This window comes from Budorcas taxicolor, chromosome 11 (assembly GCF_023091745.1).
Source record: "Budorcas taxicolor isolate Tak-1 chromosome 11, Takin1.1, whole genome shotgun sequence".
Lineage (NCBI taxonomy): Eukaryota > Metazoa > Chordata > Mammalia > Artiodactyla > Bovidae > Budorcas > Budorcas taxicolor.
In genome coordinates, this window is record NC_068920.1 from 147,032,734 (window position 1) to 147,059,511 (window position 26,778).

At 42.6% G+C, this 26,778-nt stretch overlaps 1 protein-coding gene across 1 annotated transcript in view; it reads right to left on the bottom strand.

Moving 5' to 3' along the window:
- TAF1B (TATA-box binding protein associated factor, RNA polymerase I subunit B) overlaps positions 1-17,584 on the bottom strand; it is a 54,757-nt gene extending 37,173 nt beyond the window's left edge. Inside the window, exons 1-6 of the mRNA XM_052649256.1 lie at positions 17,567-17,584; positions 15,805-15,903; positions 12,554-12,641; positions 9,817-9,914; positions 8,015-8,110; positions 5,716-5,869 (exon numbers count right to left, since the gene is read on the bottom strand). Of these exons, the coding sequence (XP_052505216.1) occupies positions 5,716-5,869; positions 8,015-8,110; positions 9,817-9,914; positions 12,554-12,641; positions 15,805-15,903; positions 17,567-17,584 (553 nt within the window). The remainder of the gene's footprint in view (positions 1-5,715; positions 5,870-8,014; positions 8,111-9,816; positions 9,915-12,553; positions 12,642-15,804; positions 15,904-17,566) is intronic.
- Positions 17,585-26,778: the final 9,194 nt, after the last annotated feature.

Genomic DNA, 26,778 nt, shown 5'->3' on the forward strand with positions numbered 1-26,778 from the left:
GACAGGCTCTCCAAACAATAGCTAAGGCAGCACCTCTCCCACTCCCATGCTCCAGGCGTCCTCCCCCGTGGCATTATTTCATCCTGGGTGCATTCCTTCCACAAACACTTGTCCATCTTACTCTGTGCCTCTCTTCCAGGTCTGGGGAAATGACTGTACAGTATCTCATCTCTCCTTAAGCTTACATACTAGTAGTGAGGGACAGTAAATGACCAAAAAAAAAAAAAAACCTGACAGACAGTGGTTAAGAGCAACATGGAAAAGAGCACTGTAGGGGCATACAGAGCAATGGGAAGGGAAGAGACCTGTGCTTTTTCACAAGGGTGGTCCCAGAAGCCCTGTGGGGAGGGTGACACCTGAGCAGAGAGCTGGATGAAATCAGAGAGGAAGGCTGAAGCATCTGGGAAGGAACACCGAGTCTATCAGCAGAGTCAACCTGAAGGAACAGCAAGGAAGCCAGTGTGGCTAGAGCACCACGGGTGAGGGGGACAGTGGCAGGAGATGACCAGAGAGAACTGTTAGATGACAAGAAACCAAACTGTTAAAGGGCTTTGTTGGCCATGATCTGTCCTTCAGATTTTCAACTAAGTATAATAAGAGTTTTCCGGAAACTTTTAAACAGAAGAGCAACATAATCTCATTTCTGATTTTTAAAAGGTTACTCTGGCTGCTATGAAGAATGGAATTAGGGGACGGCACACAGGAGACCATGATGCCAGGTCTGCAGCAATGGGTCCTTATCCTGCAGATGGTGAGGGGCAGCTGGACCCTGGACATATTCTGAAGGCAGAGTCAGAAACATATGCTGATAGACTGGATGTGAAGTATGAGAAAACAAGGGGAAACGAGTAGAAGTCTAAGGTTTTGGGGCCTGAGCAACAAGAAGAATGGAGATGTCCCTTACTGAGACAAGGAAGGTGGCAGATCAGGCCTGACCACAGAAATCAAGATATCAGACCCACACATGTTAAGTGTAAGACTTTATTAAACATGCAAACTAGGCAGCTGAATATAAAATTCTAGAGTTGAGAGGATAGGAATTTTAGAGTTGTTGAATATAGCTGGTGTTTAAAGCCAGGAATGAGGGTAGATGGAAAACCAGGACTAGGAATAACCCTGAGAGACTCCAAGTTTTCTTGGGCAAAAACTCTCCAATTTATCCTTCAAAATCCCCTTTTCTAAATCCTGAAGATCCTTTCTTCATAGCATTTATCAGGAACTGCCCTATTCTTTTTCACATGTGCATTTATTGTCCAGCTCCTCCCAGGACACTCTAGGCAGCTTGAAGACAGACAGTATTGCTCACCATGGCATCCACAGAGCTCAGAACAGGCTCCAGGTAGAGAAGGAACCCAATAAATATTTGGTGACCAATGGTCTAGCAGCTCTACTTCAAAGATTTCATCTTAGTGAAATGATTTTTTAAAAATGCAAAGGTTCAGGGTCAAGGCATGTTATGGCAACACTGTTTATAATAAGGAAATAATTTAAAACAACCTAAGTGACTAGAATAGAAATTTAATTAACTAACTCCATGCAATGAAAACAGTGCATAACAATTTACACAATGCTTTGTGTAAACACATTGGACGGTTTCCAGGTACAGCTGTTGGACCAGGTATGTTAGCATCACCTGACAACATGGTAGGGATGCAAATTATTGAGCTCACCGGCCCTCCATCCCTACCATCCCTCCGATGGATGCTAAAGGCCAATGACTACGGTTTTAAAAGAATATACAGGGACACAGATTTTTATATCATTTTTAAAACTTCTCTATATATTACCTATATAAAAACATGTAGGAACTTCCAGTTAAGATGGCAGATTGAAAACAACACATTAGCTTCTGTTTTGTCCTACTTTAATTATAAAGAAATTTTTAATATATATACATATAAGAACAAATAATGTGGAAAAAGAGATAACAGCAATAAAATGTTAAAAGCTGAAAAGCAAATGGACAGGTGATTATTGCCTTAGCAGTGCTGAGAAAGCTGGATTCACAGCCAGCAGTAGGGAAGGCAGAATTCAATGTAATTTTCCCTGGGGACCTCTAAGGAAGGCTCAGGAGTTGGTTAAACCAGGTAGCCCTGGAAAATGCATGAGGTAAGACCAACACCAGGAGGACTGCTTGGAAGCCTAATCAAAAAGTTATACACCCAGATTCCTTCCCAAGCTCCATGCAACCAAATGACTCCTCCTCCCCAGTCTTGCCCGAAAATTAGTTCCCAGGACAGTCGGGGTTATACCCTCCAAAAAAAAAAAAAGAAAAAGACTCAGATGTTTCTGGAAAATCTGGTCAGCTGAGGGGTAAAAGATTTAAAGATGACAATGCTGGAGGTTTACCAAGAAAATAAACCAGAGCAGAAGTGACAAGACTTACTGTGGGTAGAAAGCTTTCAATCAACTTTTCAATCTCCATTCTTAAACAGGACTAGCCTTCTTAGGCTTGCTAAGCACTTGAAGAAACCCTCTAGTATAAAAGGCAAAGAAAGAAAGAAAGTAAAGTCGCTCAGTCGTGTCCGATTCTTTGTGACCCCATGGACTGTAGCCTACTAGGCTCCTCCATCCATGGGATTTTCCAGGCAAGCATACTGGAGTGGGTTGCCATTTCCTTCTCTAGGAGATGTTCCTGACCCAGGGATTGAACCTGGGTCTCCCGCATTGTAGGAAGACACTTTACCGTCAAATCTTTAAATCAGTGGGAAATAACATTAATATCCTCAGCAAAATAAGAAAAGATGCTCCACAAATTGAGGGTGTGAACCAAGAAAGAAGATGAAGTGAGATAAAGAAATCAGAAATTTAACCACAGACAGGTGGCAGACTTCTCGGGATGGTGGTAAAGAGATCCCCAAGACAGAGGTCTGGAGATACATCATTCTAGATCAAAGCAGCTCAGAAGTTCCAGGATCTATTATGGAAGACGAAATTGACAGCTAAGGAATTGAGAGATTGTCAGAACTGAGGGGAAGTGTGGAGATACATTAGTAATAGATTATAGATTCATGGATTATAGATTCATAGTTTCACTAAGTTGTATTTGACTCTTCTGTGACCCCATGGACTGTAGCCTGCCAGGCTCCTCTGTCCATGGGGTTCTCCAGGCAACAATAGTGGATTGGATTGCCATTTCCTTCTCGAGGGAATCTTCCCAACCCAGGGATCAAATCTGTGTCTTCTGCACTGGCAGGCAGATTCTTACCACTGAGCCACCTGGGAAGCCCAGATTATAGATTAGTAATAAATAAATAGAAAGCCTGCCTGGAGAATCCATGGACAGAGGAGCCTGGTAGGCTGCAGTCCATGGGGTTGCTAAGAGTCGGACACGAATGAGCGACTTCACTTTCACTTTTTACTTTCATGCACTGGAGAAGGAAATGGCAACCCACTCCAGTATTCTTGCCTGGAGAATCCCAGGGACAGGAAGCCTGGTGGGCTGCCATCTATGGGGTCACACGGAGTCGGACACGACTGAAGTGACTTAGCAGCAGCAGCAGCAAACAAATTATCAACTCTGGAAAAACCAAAGCATATACAGAAAAAATAATCATAGTAAGCTATATGACTCAGCTCTGATGGATATTTATATATTTACAATTTAAGCACCAAAAAACTGACCAAGCAAAACATTATATTGGAAAGCTAGAGAAGGAGAAATTCATAATTGTGTGTTGGTAACTACATGGCAGGGGGTGGGGAGGGACAGTGAGGGATGAGTGAAAGAGCTAAGGCTTCATCATCCATAGTGGGAATTTAATTGCTCATGTGCAAAACAAGAAATCAAGATGTAGTAACAGAAGCATGTGATACAGCGATACAGCGTTTAAAAAAAAGTTGAAAATGAATGCCTCTGGGAAATGGGACATTTGAGGGAGATAGTGGACTGCAATTTATTTTTATTTGTGTAACAAGTCCTATAAATCAAACTGAATCAACATACATGTAGAATTTTGATCAAAAAAATTTAAAGAATCAAGAAGTAGTTCACATTTTTGGAAAACAAAACTCGTGCTTTCTCTCTCTCTATATATATATATGAATAAAAAACCTTCTAGAATGTAGAAGAATACAGTGACAGTGGTTATTTTGGGGTGGTACAATAACTCATGAGTTTACTTTCTTTATGAACATCTGTTGGGTTTTTTTTTGTTTGTTTGTTTGTTTTTCAGCCAGGCCACACAGCTTACAGGATCTTAATTCCCTAATGAGGGATTAAACCCGGGCCCCAGCAGTAGAAGGGCCGAGTTCTAACCACTGGACTGCCAGGGAATTCCCATGAATATCTGAATTTTATAGTTTTACATTAATAATGAGTTGTTTTAATAGTTACATTTAATAGAAAAATGAAAATAAAGCTCTAAGGATCATCATTTACTAAGAAACAAACATGCAAACAAAAATCCCTAACACAGGTAAACAATCACAATGTCTTACTAAAAAGGCTCGGATGGCTTCAGAGTCCTGGTTTTCTGAGATTTTTTGAGTCAGGTGGCCTGAGGCACGGAAAAGGAAGCCCCACAAGCCATGCTGCCTGATTATCCTAAGACTTAACTTCTTTGGACACAAAATGTAACTTATTTGATAACTGTGTCATTGTGCAGCCCATCAAGAAATGCAGTTATGCTGAAGGAAAAAAAGGAAATGACAAAAAATAAAAAGAAACATGGATATGCTGATAAAAGGAATTTTTAATCTCTGGAGGGTGAGGGGCTTGCAAAGAAGCAGTCCATACTAGAAATGTTTTGTTGAAAATTTTACACAACCACATGTAATGCAGACTTCAGCAATTCCTAACACCAGGAAGTTTGCAGGCTATCTCCCAAACAACTGTAGTAGTACACATCAAGACCTTCACAATCTATAATAAAATTTTTCTCTGTTTTCCATCATGTTTCTTTGTTTTTGTTTCTCAAAGTAATGTAGAAACAACTAAAATCATGAATAAATGCTCTGAGGAGAAAGTCTGAATCTGTAACCTTAAATACACTCCTTATCTATTTTAAATTATGGAATTAAATCAGAAAGTAAGACATTCATGGACATGCGCGTGCGCGCGCACGCGCGCGCGCACACACACACACACACACACAATATGGTGATCTGATTCGGCCTGCATTAGTCTACACAGAGAAACTGGGCAGCTTATCTTTGATTCCTGTCTATCTTACCACATGGCTAAGTTCTATTCGTTCTCTGCTACAACTTTTCTCTAATATTCTGAGCCCACGGCTATCTTACTTGAGCTAGCCTCCTTTTTGGATCTACCTATTGCTTGAAAAGTGAAAGTGTTAGTCATTCAGTCATGTCTGACTCTTTACACCCCATGGACTGTAGCCCGCCAGGCTCCTCCGCCCATGGGATTCTCAAGAACAGCTCCTGGAGTGGGGAGAAATTCCCTTCTTCAAGGGATCTTCCGGACCAGCAGAGATGGAACCTTGGTCTTCTGCAGGTAGATTCTTTCCCATCTAAGCCACCCAGGAAGCCCTACTGTTTAGTTCCCTGTAAAAATCACACCTAAAAGCTCATGCGGAAACAATGTACCTTTTTAAAAACTGCCCTAACATTTCATTCAGTTTACCTTTCTCCTTGCCATATGATTCAACAAATCATTCTTCCTTGCTAGGCCAAGTTCCCTTCCTTGGAATATGAAGAGACAGGACTACATTATTTCTAAGATGCACTGCCAGAGCATTAGTTTGTCATCTTTACCTGAGTGTGATGCTTTGATGATGGGGAAAGGCTTTGGGGTGCGGACATCAGGCTGAGACTCTGCTCCACTTTCAGCAAAAGACAGACAGCTCACGTCACTCAGCAGCTCAGGCTCACTCTCCCAGTCTGAATGGCTTGAATTATCTTCTAATACCTATTTTGTAAAAGAATATAAATTATGATTATATTGGAATTACAACATAATTCATTTCCACAAACTGTAAACAATGCTTGAGCATCACAAACACTAGAGAAGGAACCACTCTAGAGACCTGCAGCCATCTGCCTGGTCCCTGAGACAAAGAGAGCCAGACTTCTGCACGTGCTCCTCAGCAGCTCCGGGCCATGTTTCTCAGATAAGGATGCCAAACAAGCACGAGCAGAGAAACAGGCAGACACAACAGGCCCAGTTCTCTCTGTAACTAACACCTCTCCTATAGCTCTAGCATCAACACCAATAAAAACATCAAGTGTCAATAATGACTCCAGACACACTGAGGCTTGACAATCATACATTATCTCTTACCATGATTTAATTTTTCACAAGTGTATCGCTGAAACAGCGGTCAGAGTGTCCCTTAGAAAGGTCAGCTGGCCAGCTACCTAAAGGCCTCATTAACTGACATGACCTTGGGGAGCTGATTACAGTCAAAAAGCCACTCTCTCAGTCATGTAGGCCAGAAACTTGATCTCACTGTGAGGAGATAAAGCTCATATTAAAGGAACTCACAGAGAATGAGACGGAAAAAATAACCCAGGGACAAGATAATGCTTGTTTCTTCTGTCAAGCACATCCCCTCTGGTAGGTGAGCCCACGAGGGGCCAGGCAACCATAAAGCTGGCTGATACATGGAGATCACTGAGAAAACTGAAGCAATCCTAAGGAAACTCCCACAGCACATGCTCAGCCCTCTGTCAGCCTCTGCGCCCTTCCCTGCTCCCATCTACAACAATGTCTCCCTCTGTGCACTTGACTCCACCTTTCACTGTTGCTGTTCAGTCACTAAGTCGTGTCCAACTCTCTGCAACCCCATGGACGGCAGCATGCCAAGCTTCCTGGTCCTTCACCATCTCCTGGAGTTTGCTCAGACTCATGTCCATTGAGTCACTGATGCTATCCAACCACTTCATCCTCTGTTGGCCCCTTCTCCTTTCGCTCTCAACCTTTCCCAGCATCAGGGTCCTTCCAATGAATATTCAGAGCTCAGTTCTTGGTCCTCTTCTCTGTCTTTACTCCTCAGGGATGTCATCTGGTCTTGTAGTTTTAAATACCATCTACTATGTATACTGTTTTCAATTCTAATGTGCACTCCCCCATCTCCATATTTTAACATCCCTGAAATCAGGACTATCTTACAGTCAGCGTCATGGCACAACTTAATTTGCAGCATTTTCTTTTTTCTTGGGGGTACTTAAAAATAATGGTGCATCTTACAAACAGTGGTATTTTAGATTTGATTATAGTGTGAGCTGACAACTTCCAAATTTCTATCTCCAGTCCAGATCTCTCCCCTGGAACTGAAGTGTATCTGAGGACTCCACATTTCCTCCTGGATGTCCAATAGCTGTCTCAAACTTACTGCCTAAAACTGAACTATCATTATTCCTGCTCCATCTGCTATTTGACTTCTCATTCCTGCAATTTCTAAATGTCTCATTTCTTTCACTAAACTCTGCGTGTGGAACCTATGAGACCCTAACCAAACAAGGAAACACTGGGCCAAGTTTCCAAGCTCTTAACAAATGTGTGTCAAACAGAGTCAGAATCCCTTGACAGTCTAGAGAGTAAGAACCACACATAAAACACGTCAAAGCTTATCAAACTTGCATTTCCCAGCAGTGGAATCCTCCCCTTTTCCAAACAAAATGATCCATGGCACATTTAATAAGCGGTGAAAAGCAAACTGCTAAAAATATAACTGCTTTGATGGACTGGGGTTGGGTGGTAAAGCATCCAGATGACAACTGAGCTGAATCTTGAAATGCCAGGTAAAGTAAGCAGGTGTTCCAAGCAAAAAGAGTAACATCTGTGAAACAGTTTTTAATAGTACAATGGTAGAAACTCCTTTAAACTTCTATTTAGAAACTTAACCACAATTTTCTTTATGTTTCAACTGGTCAATAAGAAGTCAAAATTAATTTCAATGCCTACATCACTGACCCTTTCCTTCTAGACTATAAATGAAACCTCTTCAATGGAACTCCTCTGAAAACCATAATTCAGGTAAGGTGGAACTTCTTCATTTCTATCTCTCACCAGATATGTCTTTTGGTCCCACTTGTCAGACATGTGACTTACCGTAGCTTTCCTTCTGCTGGTATGAACTGGGTTTTTACAATATGCCTGCTTGCTCTTCTGAAGGTAGCGCTTCCAAAAATTATGCAAAACTTCATTCTAATGTGGAAGAGAAACAAGAATGCTTCAGGTTATGATGAAAATATACTGGCATATCCAGACCACAGAACCTCTATTCTCTTGTACTTCACATACTGCTTCCATCTAAATATATTCTTACCTTACTTAAATTTCCTTGAAAGAATTATCATTTCAGTATCAGGTATATGAGAAGCACTGAATATAGTCTTCCTAATCTTAGATTTTAGGCAAGGAAGGAACTAGTTCCTTAAAATCACCTAGTTGAATCCCCTTCTTTTTACAAGTTAAATAAATTAAGATCCAGAGAAAGAAAGTCACTTACATGTGACTACACTTCTAGTTAGGAGCAAAGTTGCTATTGCATTTAGTGACCTACTGACACCCCCTTCCTCCTCCCATCCTCTGTCCAAGTGAAAATAAAACAAAACAAAGCAGCTTTTCCATTTATTCATCACCTACTGGGCACAAGGCATCCATAAGCTTTAACACAATCCTGCAAAACAGTTATTAGCTCATATTTTACCACTGAAGACACTGAGTAACATGGCCAAAATGACCCATAAATAGGATCTAGAGTCAGTTCTGACTCTGGAGCCTGGGTTATCATAACACCATTCCTGCAGCATTTAGCTGGTTAGGTCTAAACAGTCATACTTATCAGTTTATTTCAGAGAAACTGTTTTTAGGATAATCTCAATGAAGTAGGTATCAACAGAAAGCTATACAGGTGTAAACCCTACTGAAGCTATTTGGTGGAACTACCTGAAACCATTTATTAAAAACTCTCATATATCGGACCTATGCCAGGAGAAACCAGATTCACAAACCTGCAGGCTACCAGCGATCTTACCTAAGCAATGACTGTCAAGGTTAAGGCTCACCACTTGGGCTATGCACTGGCCTATGAGTGACTCTGCCTGCCTGCTGCAGACATTCATTGCTTTTAATAGGAAAGGCTGCTTTACCAATCTTTTCTTGGTCACTTCAGTAGCTGATCTTTCTTCCTTCACTTTTTGCTCTTGTTTTCATTTATGAGCATAGTGCTATATAATGTCCTATTCACTCATTCCACATACACATGGAAACTTCTCTCCAACTAAGCTGACTCCAGCAGCATCAGTGTTACCTGGAAACTTGTTAGAAATGCAGATTCTTGGGCCCTACTCCAGACCTGCTTATCAGAAACTCTGGAATGGGGTCAAGCAATCTGTGTTTTAACAAGCCTTCCAAGTTGATTCTGATACACACTCAAGTTTGAAAACCACTGATTTAATGTACCACTGCACAAAGTGCATTTTCTGGAAGTCCTGATGGATGCTACTCCCCCCATCCCACCCACTCACATACACCAGAGGATTTTACTCTCAAATTGTGAATACTGCACATTGCATCCCCTAGGAAATGAAACAGCACATTAACACATAAAAGGCACCAATAAGTGGACAAAGTTGTTTGTTTTACTTTAACCTAATGTTTCCTAATTATCTGAAGACTAAAACCTTTCTTACTTTCTTTTGGATGTACTGCTTATTTACACCCTAGAGAACACATTTTGGGGATTGCTGGTCTTGCAAAAGGATTAAAGAAAAATCATCAGAAAAATGATTGTTTCTAACAGGCCAAGTGCTATTACTGATAACCCTACTACTCTTAATTCCACTCTAAGTCTACTGTTCCTCAAACAACAAAATGAAAGGCTAACATCTGAACTCAAATGGACTTACCTTTAACTCTGGGCCTACTCCAAGGCTCTGCAAGGCTTCTGCTTGTTGATAAAGTATGTGCTGAAAACCTTCACACACATACCAATCCCAGCCTTTCTCTAAATGACAAATGACAGACTTCAGACATCTGAGTTTCTTACTTACTAAATGTAATGCTACTGCACAGTTACAGTTGTGTTTCACACACTTCAACTGGAATTTTTTCATATCCCTGAGTAGAGTTTCCATTCTTATACTCTCGCTTCCAATCTGGCAAATCTGTACACAAATGCTAAAGTACATTTAATTTTTCTGAAATATCAATATAAGGGCAGCAAAATGGTTAGTCACCACATTAAAAAAAGAAAACAAGTTTTATAAATGTACTGAACAATGCCCAGCAGAAGCCTAAATGAAAGGATACTCAACACTCAGCCACTGTTTCTCCTCCGACTCCTCTGTTCCACCTCAAACAGAAAGGGAACAATGAGTATTTGGAGAATGAATGAACCAAAGCGAAGAAAGGAAGCTCCAAGATGGCAGGAAAGGGCATAGAGCAAGAACACACAAAGAAAATGAACTGCTCAACAGCTTTCTCCTTTCATCAGGAAGGTTCCAGGTACGAGTGTGAAACCGAAAGCAAGGAAACTAAGATTTATTGAACTCGGTCCAGTCACCAAGTATTTTAAGTATTAATAGGTTATTTTCTTGCAACCTCAAAACAGTCTTAAGAGATTCTGAAGGAATGGACAAAGCTACATGTTTAAACAAAACTACCAGTTAAAAGAAAATGCTCAAATCTGTTAAGACTCTTATGTTTTACCCCTCCCAGGTTGACAAATACTGCAACTCTGAGAAAATAAGCTTCTGAAGTCTGCTGCTATGACTCCAAGATGCCCTCTTCCCTGAAGAAAGTCACAGGGTTCCTGTGCCCCTCCCTAACCTCAGTGTCACAAGGTCTCCCCGCCTCTGCTGCCTAACTCACTTTCTGGAAAGGGTTTTAGTTTGCATAGGAGACTGCAGCCATGAAATTAAAAGACGTTTACTCCTTGGAAGAAAAGCTATGACCAACCTAGATAGCATACTGAAAAGCAGAGACATTACTTTGCCGACTAAGGTCCGGCTAGTCAAGGCTATGGTTTTTCCAGTGGTCATGTATGGATGTGAGAGTTGGACTGTGAAGAAGGCTGAGTGCCGAAGAATTGATGCTTTTCAACTGTGGTGTTGGAGAAGACTCTTGAGAGTCCCTTGGACTGCAAGGAGATCCAACCAGTCCATTCTGAAGGAGATCAACCCTGGGATTTCTTTGGAAGGAATGATGCTAAAGCTGAAGCTCCAGTACTTTGGACATCTCATGCGAAGAGTTGACTCATTGGAAAAGACTGATGCTGGGAGGGATTGGGGGCAGGAGGAGAAGGGGATGACCGAGGATGAGATGGCTGGATGGCATCACGGACTCGATGGACGTGAGTCTGAGTGAACTCCGGGAGATGGTGCTGGACAGGGAGGCCTGGTGTGCTGCGGTTCATGGGGTCGCAGAGAGTCGGACACGACTGAGCGACTGATCTGAACTGAAAATAAGAAGCCTGCAAAGGTGAGGGAGTTTAAACTCCCCAAGCTATAGCCAGCCACGTGTGCTCTCTCCTTCCTGCACCCTGTTCTGACACACTAATACAGTCGTATCTTAAATTCTGAGTCTGGGTTCCTACTCTGTATAATAAATGGTATTATCCTCTTACTTTACACATGAAGAAAGTAAGGAAAAAGAGGTTGAATATAAGACTCTCAACATTTAATTTGAAACACCTGATGTTCTTTCAGCAATTTAAGCTTAAACTATACAATTTTTACTACCTAGATGCCAAGTCCAAATTAATCAGGTTTTATTCTAATTAAATTTAATTAAGATTAATCAGGTTTTAGCCTAATAAAAACTGTTACTACTAAAGTTTAAACAGGAACATGAGTTGGCATCTAGGCATTCTCTGTTATTCATCTAAGAACAGCAATGTATTTCATGCAGTTATTTCACAAACATTTATATATATTATATATTTCATGTGTGTATCCTTAAAACTACCTCATGTAGAAGAGTCCGCCATTATCATTAGCCTAATTTCAAACCTGAGCATCTGGCTCTAGGCAATCAGTCACAAAAATAAAAAGCATCAACTAACCTTCACCTTAGATTCTTCTCAATAATGGTTAATTATATGTACTCCCTGGATTAATGAAATAGATTGCCTTTCACAGTACACCCTAGCTGAGGTTATTTTAAAGGAAATTAATTTTCCCTATTATAAAAGGGTGTGTTCAAAATCACTGTGAGAAATGGATTTCTGAAAGCTGAGTATCATATTTAACTTGCCTAACCTGACAACTCCATAGTTGAAACATGTCAGAAAAGAAGCAGTTTTCTTTAAAAGCACAGACAATCATGAGAGATTACAGATACAGAATAGAGAAACATACGCCAACAGATACAAAGAAATACACTCCCTTGACTAATAGTATTTTTTGCATAGTAGTTGCACCACTGAAAAATTAAATCATCTACAATAAACAGAATAAAAAATGGGTATGCTTTAAGAAGTTGCTTCCAATTTTACCAAAAATAATTATCAAATTTAATTCAATTTTGGCTTAAAATTCTGGCAACTTCATTAGAATCTATTTAAAATTCCAATTGCACACCCCCAAATTATGAAAATGAAAACATGATTGAAAAATATTAAGCACATATGAAGAAAGAGCTTACCAAGTTTTCGTTTTCTTTTAAGTCCCCGGTTGATGGCTTGTATTTTAGTATTAGGAATAGCCCCAGTGTCTATAACTTCCCTAGATCTCTGCAGGAAACAGAAGCAGACCATTAAAAAGGGCCATACACAGGTAGCTTCACTTCTCCTCGACCGTGTTTCCAAGCATGCCCTGGGGCGTGCAATGAACCAGACCATGGATGCCGGGACTAGTGACCGTAGCATTTTGGGAAAATTAGATAAAGTGGAACACTCTGGTTAGCCTTTATGTTATTTTCTGATTCAGAACTTCTTAGTACCTAAAACTGTGTGGAGAATAGTTATACCAGATAAATGACTGTCAAATGAATAACCTTTTATTTTCAATCAGTTTTTAACTGTTTGACACCTAAAGTCAAATTTATTCACCCTTTTTTCTCCACCCCAAACCACTTTGAAACTAAAATAATTTCTGTATTTATTATAGTTAGCAATGCCTAAGCTACACACAGATTATTTCATTCTACTTTTCTATGTGTTTGAATCATACTCTAAAACAGTTTTATGAAATTATAAAAATACTACTTTCATTCTTAATCAGACCTATAGGATTTTAGAATGACTTATTGCTGAGTACAGTTCACCCCAAAGTCTTCAATTCCAAGTGCTCTCAAGGGCTGGGACCTAAGATTCCGGTTCTCTCACAACCAAAATATGTTAATAAAAGCATCAGCCCTACGTGATGGGGGAAAGGTGAAGATTTTTAACCAACAATGAACACTACCTATGTATTTGTCTAAATCTAGAGATTTGGAATGAAATTTACCTTCAACTTTCATTAAGAATAAAAGAAATGCCTCTAACAACAGGATTTTTGGAATACATTCTCTCTGTATTCCACAGAAACCACATTCAAAGCTGTTCTAGTGGATGGGGTTGGCCATACTGAGAACATAAGACACTTCAGAACACACACCAGAGCAATTACCCAACAAAAAAAGGTAAAACCTATAAAGAGTGGGGGTGGGGGGGATGGCGGAGGAAGGCTTAAAATAAGAATTAGACAAAATGCAAAATAACTAAAAGCTAAAAAAAGCTAAATACCCAGACTGAAGCTGTAACTACGGAATGGTTTTACTGTGGACTATTTATACAGTTAATTAACACATTCACACAAGATTGGGGGTACTCACCCATATCCCCTTGCCCCTCTCATATACAGACAGTCTCTCATATAAAAGACTAAATGGAAGCTACTGAAATGTATGTTGAGCTCACTGGTGATTGTAGCTTTCACCTTCATTTCTACATTTTCTACAGTAAATCTGTTCTTATGATCATACAAATCTGTTAAACTCACACAATCTTCGCTTATACCTTTATTAAATACCCATAAAATACTTGCAAGAATATCTATACATAGACCAGATTTAAGACCTGAAAATATTATTCCTGTATAAAGTCAATCAAGATAACATTCTAATTCCTTTATCAATTCAGAAGGCCTTCCTTCAGATGATGGGTATCTAGAAAATGAAAATTACATACAAGAGTAAGTGGAGGGGCAATGAAAGGAGCAGAAAAACACGGAAAGCTGTACCACAACCTCCACTCTCCATAGGTGTAACCACACCTCACCGGCCATTTCCCACCAGGTGGATTTAAACATTGGCACACCAAGCCCACACCAGTCACGTCCTTTTCTATCTAAAGAACGTGCCATAAAGCCAAGAGAACCACTGAGGTTGTGCAACACACAGCTCTGTCTATCACACGGGAGGTACTGAGATAGGTTCTGGGCCTATAGGAAGATGGTGCCCACCGTCCAGAAGGCTCCACTCTTGACAGGTTATTCCATACAAAGCTGGTACCTTTCAAATGTGGAAATACTGGTATTAGGATCTTTCAGGTTAAAAACTGACTGCAGCAGATTTTATCAGACAGAAATAAATAGAAATACTATCAAAGACAAATAAAAGAAAGCAATTAGTTAATGTATTAATAGTTTAATTTCTCCAAAGAAAGTATATGCTGTCTTCATCTGTTAATGACAGTCCATTATACACATCTTGCTTCACCATGTTTACATTTGCACTGCTGGTACAAAACCAAAAACTGTTAATGCCTCAACAAACATCAAAGCAAAGGACCAAACTGTGCATATTTAAAGTGTATGATCTGATGTGTGTGTATGTATATCCGTGAAACCATCACCACAAACGAAGTAATGAACATATCATCACCCCAACAATTTCATCCAGTGAGTTCATATCTTATGAATACTGTGGGTGAGCAAATGGGAAGCAGAATGAAGAACAATGACTGTCTCAATAATAGTTGCAAGCTAAATTAACCACGTTTCTCAAAAATCCCGGAGGACTACAGGGCAAAGATAATAAACATATCTGCTCTTCCTGGCTCTGTAGAGTTTGAGCAAATCCTCTTCCGGAGAGAAAAGTCCTGGTGTGTTTAGCCCACCCAACAGCAGGCTGTCCACACTCTGGATTATTTGGTTATGTTATTCGGTCCTGAGAGTTGTGGTGACGAGAAGAGGACCTAGCATTTCCTGTGTGAATGCAGTCCCATTTACCAAGGACCCACAGGACAGGATGCCAGCCTCTGTCCTAAGAGGCAGGTGTGGTAGAATAAAATGAACACTGGAGTCAGAAGCCTCAGGTTCAAATCCTGCCTCAACACTATCTAGCCATTAGACTTTGGCAAACTCACCTGATGAGGCCCACTTGCCCTACCTGTAGACAGGCATAATAGTGTATCTCACACATTGTAAAGAGGAGGAAATGAATGAATGGATAAGAAAACACTCATGATGTGTAAGGCATTGTGCAAAGACATAATGAAAACAATGTATATTTCTAATACTCATGATAGTCCTCTAACATTGTATATTCCAAACCTCCATGCTATCATGGCACATTAAAAACTCTTAAATAAGTACTAACTAATGAAAAGAAATTTATCATCATCCAAGTGCAAGTTTAATTATTTCCCCTTATAAATATACCATACAGTCTGAATCAGGAAAACACTTATATTTATGGCCCAAGATAGTTTCAGAAGCTCATCCTAAATCTAATTCAAAGTCTTTAACCCTTGTGTCAGTACTTGAGGACAACTTATATTCTCGGTATTTGGGCACTGCTTAGTAATAAAAATAGATCAATTTGGCGGTGGGGGGGGGTACTATGCCATATATTAGGCTAACATTGCAATTTTTAAAGCACAAGCAAATTCATAAATGAGACCTGTTACTTACTTCTGTAACATTGTGGCAAGAAGTGCAATAATATTTGCCTTCATCAGTAAGACCCCAAGAAACAGCGGCACACTGAGAACAGCGCTCTCTGAACTCTCTCTGTGGGAGAAAAGGAACGTCACATTTAACACACTGCACCTAAACCCTGCCGTTCTACCTAAAGGTTTCCCTGCAATTTTACTCTATCAGTAAAGAATCACTGAAAATAGAAAACATACCAGAGACTATTATCTACAAACAAGGAGAACAGCAGTTCAGTCTGAGCAGTTTGAAACAGAATTAAACTAAAACACACAGTGTGTGGGAAGGGGAAGAAAAAAGGTGGTAGGGATAAAGTGGGGGGTGGGGGAAGATGAGTAAATAAAACTTGAAAATGCTGTGAGGAAAAAAGATGATGAGATTTAAGTATAGAGAAGACATAAACAGCATACCATTTGGAACTTCCTCTAGGACACTAAGAACACATAACCCAACACAAAGGAACCAGAGTTTTATTACAGTTCTTTCAAGTTTCCATTTGTTCATTCAGCAATCCAAGGAGTACCTACTATGTATACACTTAACTAGGTGCTGGAGATGTGACGTTGAGCAAAACAGACAAGAGCCCTACTCATAACTCTACAGGCTCATGGTGAGTTCTAGTTGTTCATTTCATTAACCCAGTATCTACACACCATTAACCACCATTCAAGAGACATTTATCGAGCACCTACAATGAGAAAAGCCTTCTATCACCATGATGCTTCTGTACATACATAGACTGGCACTGAATAATCAATTCTCAGCTCTTTGGTGTGTGAAATCTTATTATCATTGATCTAATTACCCAATATTCCTCTAACACCATCAGTTCAGTTCAGTTCAGTCCCTCAGTCTGACTTTGCAACCCCATGGACTGCAGCATGCCAGGCCTCCCTGTCCATCACCAACTCTTGGAGTTTACTCATATTCATGTCCATTGAGTCGGTGATGCCATCCAACCATCTCATCCTCTGTCCTCCACTTCTCCTCCTGCCTTGGATCTTTCCCAGCATCAGGGTCTTTTCAAATGAGTCAGTTCTTTGCATCAGGTGGCCAAAGTATTGGAGTTTCAGCTTCAGCATCAGTCCTTCCAATGAATATTCAGGACTGATTTCCTTTAGGATGGACTGGTTGGATCTCCGCACAGTCCAAGGGACTCTCATCAAAGACTGGCAAAACGCACGGCCAATTGATTCCAAAAGCAGGTCAAGTTTTCAGGGACCCTATACTGGTAACTAGCGAAATCTTGGCCGTGCCCTCACACCCGAATTTGGCCCTCCCTACGCAAGGCCGAGACGAGGATTCCCAAAGACTAGGTGCTGGGAGATGTGACGTTACTTGGGGTTACAGGGGTTACTTGGGGGGCATTCGGGTTCCAGCCCCAGGCCTCCCTCGCCCAACCTCCAGCATCAAAGGGAACCTGCGGGTGGTCCAGTCTAGAGGAGGTGAGCCACGAGGGCGGCCACCTCACAAAACCCACAAGCTCATCCTCCCCCTAAAACACACCCCCTTCGATCAACACCTCACCCCGTCTCCACTCACAACCTCAGCCAGCCAGGGGCTCCAGCCTGTCTCCCCCACCACGCCGGTACCCGCGGCCCGCCAGCTTCATCCCTTTCTGACCCGCCCCACTTCGAGACCAGAGCGCCTCCACAGCCAGCAGGCGTCCTTCAGCGCCTTCTCCTCAGCCTCACGGCCCTCCCGCCGCGTCGCCTGGTCGCGCGGCAGCCGGACTTCTCACCGTCTCCTCCAGGTCCATAACGGCGCTTCAGCCGCTTCAGCCGCTTCAGCCGCTTCAGCCGCTTCAGCCGCCGGGACCCGTTACCCGGGCAGCGAGCGCAGCTTCCGGGAGCGGCGGGAAGAGCCCTCCGGGCGGAAACCCAGACTCTTGACTCTGGATTTCCGTCTTCTACAGCCGCAGGGAAGCCTCCGCGAGCGGTGGGAGGAAGCTCCGCTAATCCGGCATCCCTCCCAGAAAGCATCCCGTTCCTACTCTAGGAACCGGAGCCAATCAGTAAAAAAAAAGGTGGGCGGCGCCTACTGCTGAGCGGATTCAGTCTTTTCCGACAGCTGGTGGGAAATGCGAAAAATGAAATGCAAAAAGGCGAAATGGTTGTCTGAGGAGGCCTTCCTTACAAATAGCTGAGAAAAGAAGACAAGCTAAAGGCAAAGGAGAAAAGGAAAGCTATACCCATCTGAATGGAGAGTTCCAAAGAATAGCAAGGAGACGTAAGAAAGCCTTCCTCAGTGGTCAGTGCAAACAAATCCAGGAAAACAATAGAATGGGAAAGACTAGAGATCTCTGCAAGAAAATTAGAGATACCAAGGGAAATTTTCATGCAAAGATGGACACAATAAAAGACAGAAATAGTATGGAGCTAACAGAAGCAGAAGATATTAAGAAGAGGTGGCAAGAATACACAGAACTATACAAAAAAGATCTTCATGACCCAGATAATCACGATGGTATGATCACTCACCTAGAGCCAGACATCCTGGAATGTGAAGTCAAGTGGGCCTTAGGGAAGCATTACAAACAAAGCTAGTGAAGGTGATGGAATTCCAGTTGAGCTATTTCAAATCCTAAATGATGACACTGTGAAAGTGCTGCACTCAATATGCCAGCAAATTTGGAAAACTCAGCAGTGGCCACAGGACCGGAAAAGCTCAGTTCATTCCAATCCCAAAGATAGGCAATGCCAAAGAATGTTCAAACTACCGCACAATTGCACTCCTCTCACATGCTAGCAAACTAATGCTCAAAATTCTCCAGGCCAGGCTTCAGCAATACGTGAACCGTCAACTTCCAGATATTCAAGCTGGTTTTAGAAAAGATAGAGGAAGCAGAGATCAAATTGCCAACATCTGCTGGATCATTAAAAAAGCAAGAGAGTTCCAGAAAAACATCTGCTTCTGCTTTACTGACTATGCCAAGGCCTTTGACTGTGTGGATCACAACAAACTGTGGAAAATTCTTAAAGAGATGGGAATACCAGACCACCTGACCTGCCTCTTGAGAAATCTGTATGCAGGTCAAGAAGCAACAGTTAGAACTGGACATGGAACAACAAACTGGTTCTAAATTGGGAAAGGAGTACGTCAAGGCTGTATATTGTCACCCTGCTTATTTAACTTATGTTCAGAGTACATCATGCAAAATGCCAGGCTGGAAGAAGCACAAGCTGGAATCAAGATTGCAGGGAGAAATATCAATAACCTCAGATATGTAGATGACACCACCTTTATGGCAGAAAGTGAAGAACTAAAGAGCTTCTTGATGAAAGTGAAAGAGGAGAGTGAAAAAGTTGACTTCTCAGCATTCAGAAAACTAGGATCATGGCATCCAGTTCAATCACTTCATGGCAAATAGATGGGGAAACAATGGAAACAGTGAGAGACTTTATTTTGAGGGTCTCTAAAACCACTGCACATGGTGACTGCAACCTTAAAATTAAAAGATGCTTGCTCCTTGGAAGAAAAGCTTTAACCAACCTAGATAACATATTAAAAAGTAGAGACATTACTTTGCCAACAAAGGTCCATATCATCAAAGCTGTGGTTTTTCCAGTAGTCATGTATGGATGTGAGAGTTGGACTATAAAGAAAGCTAAGGGCCAAAGAATTTATGCTTTTGAACTGTGCTGTTAAGAGAAGACTCTTGAGAGTCCCTTGGACTGCAAGGAGATCCAACCAATCAATCCTAAAGGAAATCAGTCCGAATATTCATTAGAAAGACTGGTGTTGAAGCTGAAACTCCAGTATTTTGGCCACCTGATGTGAAGAGCTGACTTATTGGAAAAGACCCTGATGCTGGGAAAGATAGAAGGCAGGAGGAGAAGGGGACGACAGAGGATGAGATGGTTGGATGGCATCACCAACTCATGGACATGAGTTTGAGTAAGCTCTGGGAGCTGTTGATGGACAGGGAAGCCTGGTGTGCTGCAGTCCATGGGTTCACAAGGAGTTGGACACGACTGAGTGACTGAACTGAACTGAACTGACAGCTGATCTCTCCTGGCTACTCTAAGTATGTGGGCTGCGAGGGGTGCCATGGCTTGTACCCTGAACCCTCTGGATTCTCCACCTACTTGTGGCTTTTCACAGCACAGGAGAGGTGCCAGGTTCTGGAGGAAAGAACACATTGTTGAATTATACCTGGGTTTCTTATCACAGCTTTTCTGTGCCTCCCCTGTAAAAATTAGCTACTATCCATGAGTCCCTTGCAAGGGATCCTCGCATGGTAAATACTTATTAAATTTAGTTTCATTGTTGTCCCTTCATTGAACACATTCATTTCACTAAACAGGTGCTGTTTTAGGTCTTGAGGATTCAGTAGTGAGCCCAGTAAAGAAATATTCCTGCTTTTATGGAGATTATAATCTAGTGGGGAGAGAAAAAATAAATAAGGAAAATATATGGTATATTAAATGGGCATGATTGCCAAGGAGGGAAAATTAAAACAGGTAAAGGAGAATGGGAGCCATAAGGTGGTTTCAATTTTAAATGGAGCGGTCAACAGTATAAATGGAGTAGCCAGCAGTATGAACACCAAGGGGTGGGACAAAGAGGGATGGGACAAATTGGGAGACTGGGGTTGACGTACTGATACGCTATTGATACTAAGTCTAAGTGTAAATAGATAACTAATGAGAACCTACTGCATAGATCAGGGAACCTTACTCAGTGCTCTGTGGTGACCTAAATGGGAAGGAAATCCAAAAAAAAGAGGGATGGGATACACATACGTGGTATACCTATAGCTAATTCACTTCACTGTACAATAGAAACTAACACAACCCTGTAAAGCAACCATACCAGTAAAAGTTAATTAAAGAAAAATAAGTGAAGTGGTCAAGAAAGGTCTCACTGAGAAGGTGACCTATGAGGCAAGGGAGTAAGAACCATGACGGGAATATCATTCCCAGCAGAGGGAACAGCGAGGACCAGGGCTCTAGTCCTGAGTTTCATTTCAGGATCAGCAAGGAGGTCAGCCAGTGGCTGGAATGGTGAACTAAAGGGAGAACAGAAAATGAGAAGGGGGCAAAATCCAGTTATAAGGGCTTAGAGAAACTGTACGAGCAGGTGGAGGATTTACACAATCTGCTGTGTTTAAAAGGTCAGTCTGGCTATTGTGGGGCTTCCCCAGCGGCTCAGACAGTAAAGAATCTTCCTGCAATGCAGGAGACATGGATTCATCCCTGGGCCAGGAAGATCCCCTGGAGGAGGAACTGGAAACCCACTCCAGTATTCTTGCCTAGAAAATTCCATGGATAGAGGAGCCTAGCAGGCTCCAGTCCATGGGGTCACAAAGAGTCAGATACCACTAAGTAACCAACACTGGCTGTTGTGAGGAGAATGGACTGCCAGGGGTAAAGGCAGAAGCTGGGAGGCAAGTCAGGAGACTATTAAAGTAATCCTGGTCGCTTGAACCAGGTGAAAGCAGGGGAGACAGTGAGAAGTAGACATGGAAATGTGTATTTTGAAGGTGGAACCGTAAGGATAACTTGATGGACAAAAAGTTCATCAAGCAGCTATAGAGGAAGAAGGTAGTCAAGTATAACTTCAAGATTTTTGTCCTGAGCAGCTGGAAGAGTGAAGATATATTTGACAGGGTAGGGGCAGGCTATGGTTGGAAGAGTTTGGGAGGAGGTAAAGGAGGAATTAGGAACTTGATCTTTGGCATATGAAGTTAGAGATGCTCATAAGATGTGCAGGTCAGATGAGAAGGCAATTGGATGTAGGAGTCTAGCATTCAGAAGCAAGTTCTGGTCTGAAGATATATTCTTGGGTGTGCTCTCTGCTTAGATGGTATTTAAAGTCATGAGAGTAGTTAAGATCACTAAGGGAGTAGCTCTGTATTCGCTCACTCCTTCTTCACTTGTCAATTCATTTCTTTCCCAAAGTCATTAAACACCACTGTGTGTCAGGGCACTGTGTCAGGAATTGGGAAATGACAGATAAACAGGACCAAGTTCCTGCCTTCAAGAGGCACCCAGTGCAGTGGAGTATTCAGTCTTATTATTTTATCATGGTGCTAGTTAAATGCTCCTCTCCAGCTGTCATTTACCAGGCTTGGCTCTGAAACTTCAGACTCTTATCTATCTTCAAAGCACCAAGACTTGTCATATGAACAGCTTGATTATAAGCCTCCAATTTTCAAGACTGGCCCTGATTTCAAATGTTGAAATATTATAATGGGGAGGGGACAGAACTGAATATACAACTAAAAAGCAGTTGTGTATTGAACTAAAAGTTCACCAGGGGCTTCCCCTGGTGGCTCAGATGGTAAAGTATCTGCCCGCAATGTGGGAAACTTGGGTTTAATCCCTGGGTCAGGAAGATCCCCTGGAGGAGGAAATGGCAACCCCCTCCAGTACTCTTGCCTGGAAAATCCCATGAACAGAGGAGCCTGGTAGGCTACACCTCATGGGGTCCGCATAGAGTCAGACATGACTAAGCAACTCTTAAGTAATTGAACTAGACTGTGAGCACCATGGCATTGGGGGGTTTTGTCTTTTTGTTTATGGCTAAAGACCCAGCCTGGCTTGAAACTCAACATTTAAAAAAACTAAGATCATGGCATCCAGTCTCATCACTTTATGACAATAGAAGGGGAAAAAGTGAAAACAGTGACAGATTTTATTTTCTTGGGTTTCAAAATCACTGCAGATGGTGACTGTAGCCATGAAATTAAAAGACACTTGTTCCTTGGAAGGAAAGCTATGACAAACCTAGTGTGTGCCTGCTAAATTGCTTCAGTCATATCTGACTCTTTGTGACCCTATGGATTGAAGCCTGCCCAGATCCTCTGTCCACGGGATTCTCCAAGCAAGAATACTAGAGTAGGTTATAGTGCCCTCCTCTAGAGGATCTTTCTGACCCAGGGATTGAATCTGTGTCTCCTGCATTAGGTAGATGGGTTCTTTACCACTAGCACCACCTGGGAAGCCCCATGACAAACCTAGACAGTATATCAAAAAGCAGGGACACCACTTTGCCAACAAAGGTCTGGATAGTCAAAGCTATGGTTTTTCCAGTAGTCATGTACAGATGTGAGAGTTGGACCATAAGAAAGCTGAGTGCTGAAGAATTGATGCTTTTGGACTGTGCTGGAGGAAACTCTTGAGAGCCCCTTGGACTGCAAGATCAAACCAGGACTGATGCTGAAGCTGAAACTCCAATACCACCTGATGGGAAAAGCCAACTCACTGGAAAAGACCCTGATGCTGGGAAAGATGGAAAGCAAAAGGAGAAGGGGGTGGCAGAGGATGAGATGGTTAGATAGCATCACCAACTTAATGGACATGAGTTTGAATTCCAGGAGACAGTGAAAGACAGAGGAGCCTGGCGTGCTGCAGTCCATGGGATTGCAAACAGCCCGCTTTTAAAGACATTTATAAGCTCATGGAAATGAACTCTCAGGGAGAGAAAAGTACTGATGCAGAAGAGAGAGGGCACAATTTCAGGGGGCTCTCCCTGAGCTGAGAGATGGCCAAACAGAAGGATTGGCCTTGTAGACAATTCCTCTGTGAACTGAGAGTGTGTGAGCCAACTCAGGCACTATGGGAATACCCAGAAAGGCTTTTCTGATCATTTCTGGTGAGAGAGGACATCATCAGCTGAGTGTGGGGTTAGGGGGCGGGGGTATGGATGGTCTGAGGAGGAATCAGAGGTAATATCTCTTGGAAGTGGGAGAGTTCAACCAGAAATCTAACAAATTATCAGGCAGCATTAGGGGCCCCTGGATGTCTATGATCTTAAATATAAAGATAAGGCTACTCAACACACCCAGTCACTCAGCTACCTATGTGGTTAAAACATCCCATTTATTCCATTAGGTGTATTGACAATTTCAAAAATGTCTCCTGGGCAATATAGCACCGACAGCGATTTGTCATGCCGTGTCCAAATCTGACACTTGTATTTTGGTGTGAAAAGGAAAAAAGATAACTTATCTGTAAGTCTGATAGGTTTTTTAGGCATTTTGCCACAAGATATCCACAACCATCACTGTGGAATGAAGGACTTCCAAGGAGATTCAGCCCATTACAGGTTACAGTAGTGATCCTGTGACAGCTGAACAGTTTTGTGTTTAGAAAATTAACTAGATCCATTAACCTACCTTGGGCTTCCCAGGTGGCACTAGAGGTAAAGAACCCACCTCCCGATGCAGAACAAAAAAGAGAAGTGGGTTCAATCCATGGGTCGGGAAGATCCCTTCTGGAGAAGGAAATGAGAACCCACTCCAGTATTCTTGCCTGGAGAATCCCATGGATAGAGGAGCCTGGTGGGCTATAGTCCATGGGGGTCATAAAGAGTCAGACACGTCTGAGTGACTTAACATACACATGGCATCCTGCAGGGATGGGTACACTCCTGCCTTCAGCCTTTGCTGCCACTTCCTGCTGGTGGATGAGGCCGCAGATGGGTTATGCCCACGGCTCTGAAGGCAACCTAATCTCAGTCTTTTTATCATTCTAGTCAAAACAGCCACTCCTTCACTGGTTGTATGGGTACAATTTTACCAAAAATATTGCTTTCATAACAAAAATTATTTACTGTTAAGAATATATGCTCCCTGGGGCATCTTCTTTTTAGCAGCTTCTCAGAAGTTCAATAATTCTTTTCACACTTCATTTTTTAAAAATTCTGTTATTCACTGTTGTTTAGTCACTAAGCTGTGTCCAACTCTTTGTGATCCCATGGACTGGAGCACACCAGGCTTCCCTGTTCTTCACTATCTCCCTTGTTCAAATTTACGTGCATTGAGTCAGTGATGCTATCTAACCATCTCATCCTCTGCCGCCCTCTTCTTCTCCTGCCCACAACCTTTCCCAGCATCAGGGTCTTTTTCAATGAGTCATCACTTTGCATCAAGCGGCCAAAGTATTGGAGCTTTAGCTTCAGCATGAGTCCTTCCAATGAATATTCAGGGTTGATTTCCTTTAGGATGGACTGGTTTGTTCTCCCTGCTGTTCAAGGGACTTTTATTTTTTTTAATAGTTTTATGTATTTATTTTTGACTCATTGTTGCACGGGCTTTTCTCTAGTTGCCTTGAGCAGGAGCTGCTCTCTAGATGCTGTGCAAGGGCTTCTCATTGTGGTGGCTTCTCTTATTGCAGAGCACGGCTCTAGGTGCTCCGGCTTCAGTTGAGGCTCGGGAGTTACAGACTCAGTAGTTAAGTGTGAGCTCAGCTGCTCCACCCCATGTGCGACCTTCCCAGATCAGGAATTGAACCCATGTCTCCTGCTCTGGCAGGTGAATTCTTTACCACTGAGCCACCAGCGAAGCCCCCACATTTCATTTTTGAAACAGTGTAGGGACTACCATAAACAGGGACTTGTTAGAAACATCTATATTTTATTCTACTGCCTAGCAAAACTTCAAATTGCAAGCCTGTATGATTCGTTCTCATTCTTGTTTCTTCTAAATTTTCAGCATTCTCTCCATCTTCCAAAATTATTTGTTGCCTATTGTTTCAGCCATATTTATTACAGCAGAGTGATAGAAAGCTGACAGATACAAAATATAACTTTAGGGAGAGGACAGCTGCTTTCGAAAATATAGCCTGGTAGGTGTCTGCGGTGACCCGGCTGGGGGTCATGAGGGAAATCTCTCAGAAGAAGGGCCAGGCGAGCCAAGATGGGAACACAGCGAGCACCCCTGCAGGAATCTGTGTCCCAGGGAGAGTAACAAGGTGAAGCCACCGAACTTGGTGTGTTTGAGGAACGAAGCGAAGCCTGTGTGGCTGGAGGTTAATAGGTGAGAGGTCGAGTTATTTGCATCAGGGTCAGGAGCTAGGCAGAGGTCAGGAGCTGGGCAAGGCTAGACTGCCAATTGCTGAAGCTCTCGTGGATTCACAGGGCTAAAATACAGCCAGGGCACCCATGCAGCCCCTTCCACGGGTTGCACCAGGTATCCCTGGTGGTTCCAACATCCTGGCCACCATCTTTGGCTCCCACCAGGGAGGGGAATGGAACTCCAGGTGGATCAGCTGCAGGCTGGCCGGCCAGCCATGACCCCTTGTCCTGAGTGCCCACTGAACCTGGGCCTGTCTGGGGGGTTTACCGTCTTCATGAGACTTTGGCTCAAAGAGAGCAGGGAGAGCGAGAGGGAGCAGAAAAATGGGGCCCCACCCAGGCACCAACCAGACATTGGGGCTGCACGGGAGGGTGGGTGGGCTGTGGAGGAAGGAGGGGCCTGAGGACACCAGGGCGCAGACCCTCTTCTCACCATCCTTACTGAATTTGACTTTCATTTGGGGGCAAGCATTTGTTAAAAACCTTCCAGGAGCCTTCTGGTCAAGGGCATCGACAGCCCTGGTTTCCTTAGAGAGTGACAGCCAGGGCTTAGCTAGCATTTTCTGGGCCAGGAACCAATCTAAACACTAACTCGTTTGAACATTATCATCACCATCAGCCCCATTTTACAGACAAGAAAACTAAAGCAAAGAGATGTAAAATTTCTGTACACAGCACTACACTGCAAGTTCACCCCCATAAGTTCATCACCAGGACTTAGCAGTGAAGTGAAGTCGCTCAGTCGTGTCTGACTCTTTGCGACCCCATGGGCTGTAGCCTACCAGGCTCCTCTGTCCATGGGATTTTCCAGGCAATAGTCCTGGAGTGGAGTGTCATTTCCTTCTCCAGGGGATCTTCCCAACCCAGGGACTGAACCCGGGTCTCCCGCATTGTAGACAAGATGCTTTACCATCTGAGCCACCAGGGGAGAGGAAGTCGGACTTACCACTGAGGGAGAAAGAAATGAACCAAAGTTGCTGAGTGGGATCGTTTGTTTCCCTTCACCAGTTTCTTAGTTCATGCAGTTCCTTCCTCTCCATCTACCTCATTTCAGCCCTCAAACCCCCTGAGAGGTAAGGATTGAAGGTCTCATTTTATAGATTGGCAAGCAGAGGCTCAGAGTTTGATGCTGGGTTGCCAGTGTGGTAGCAG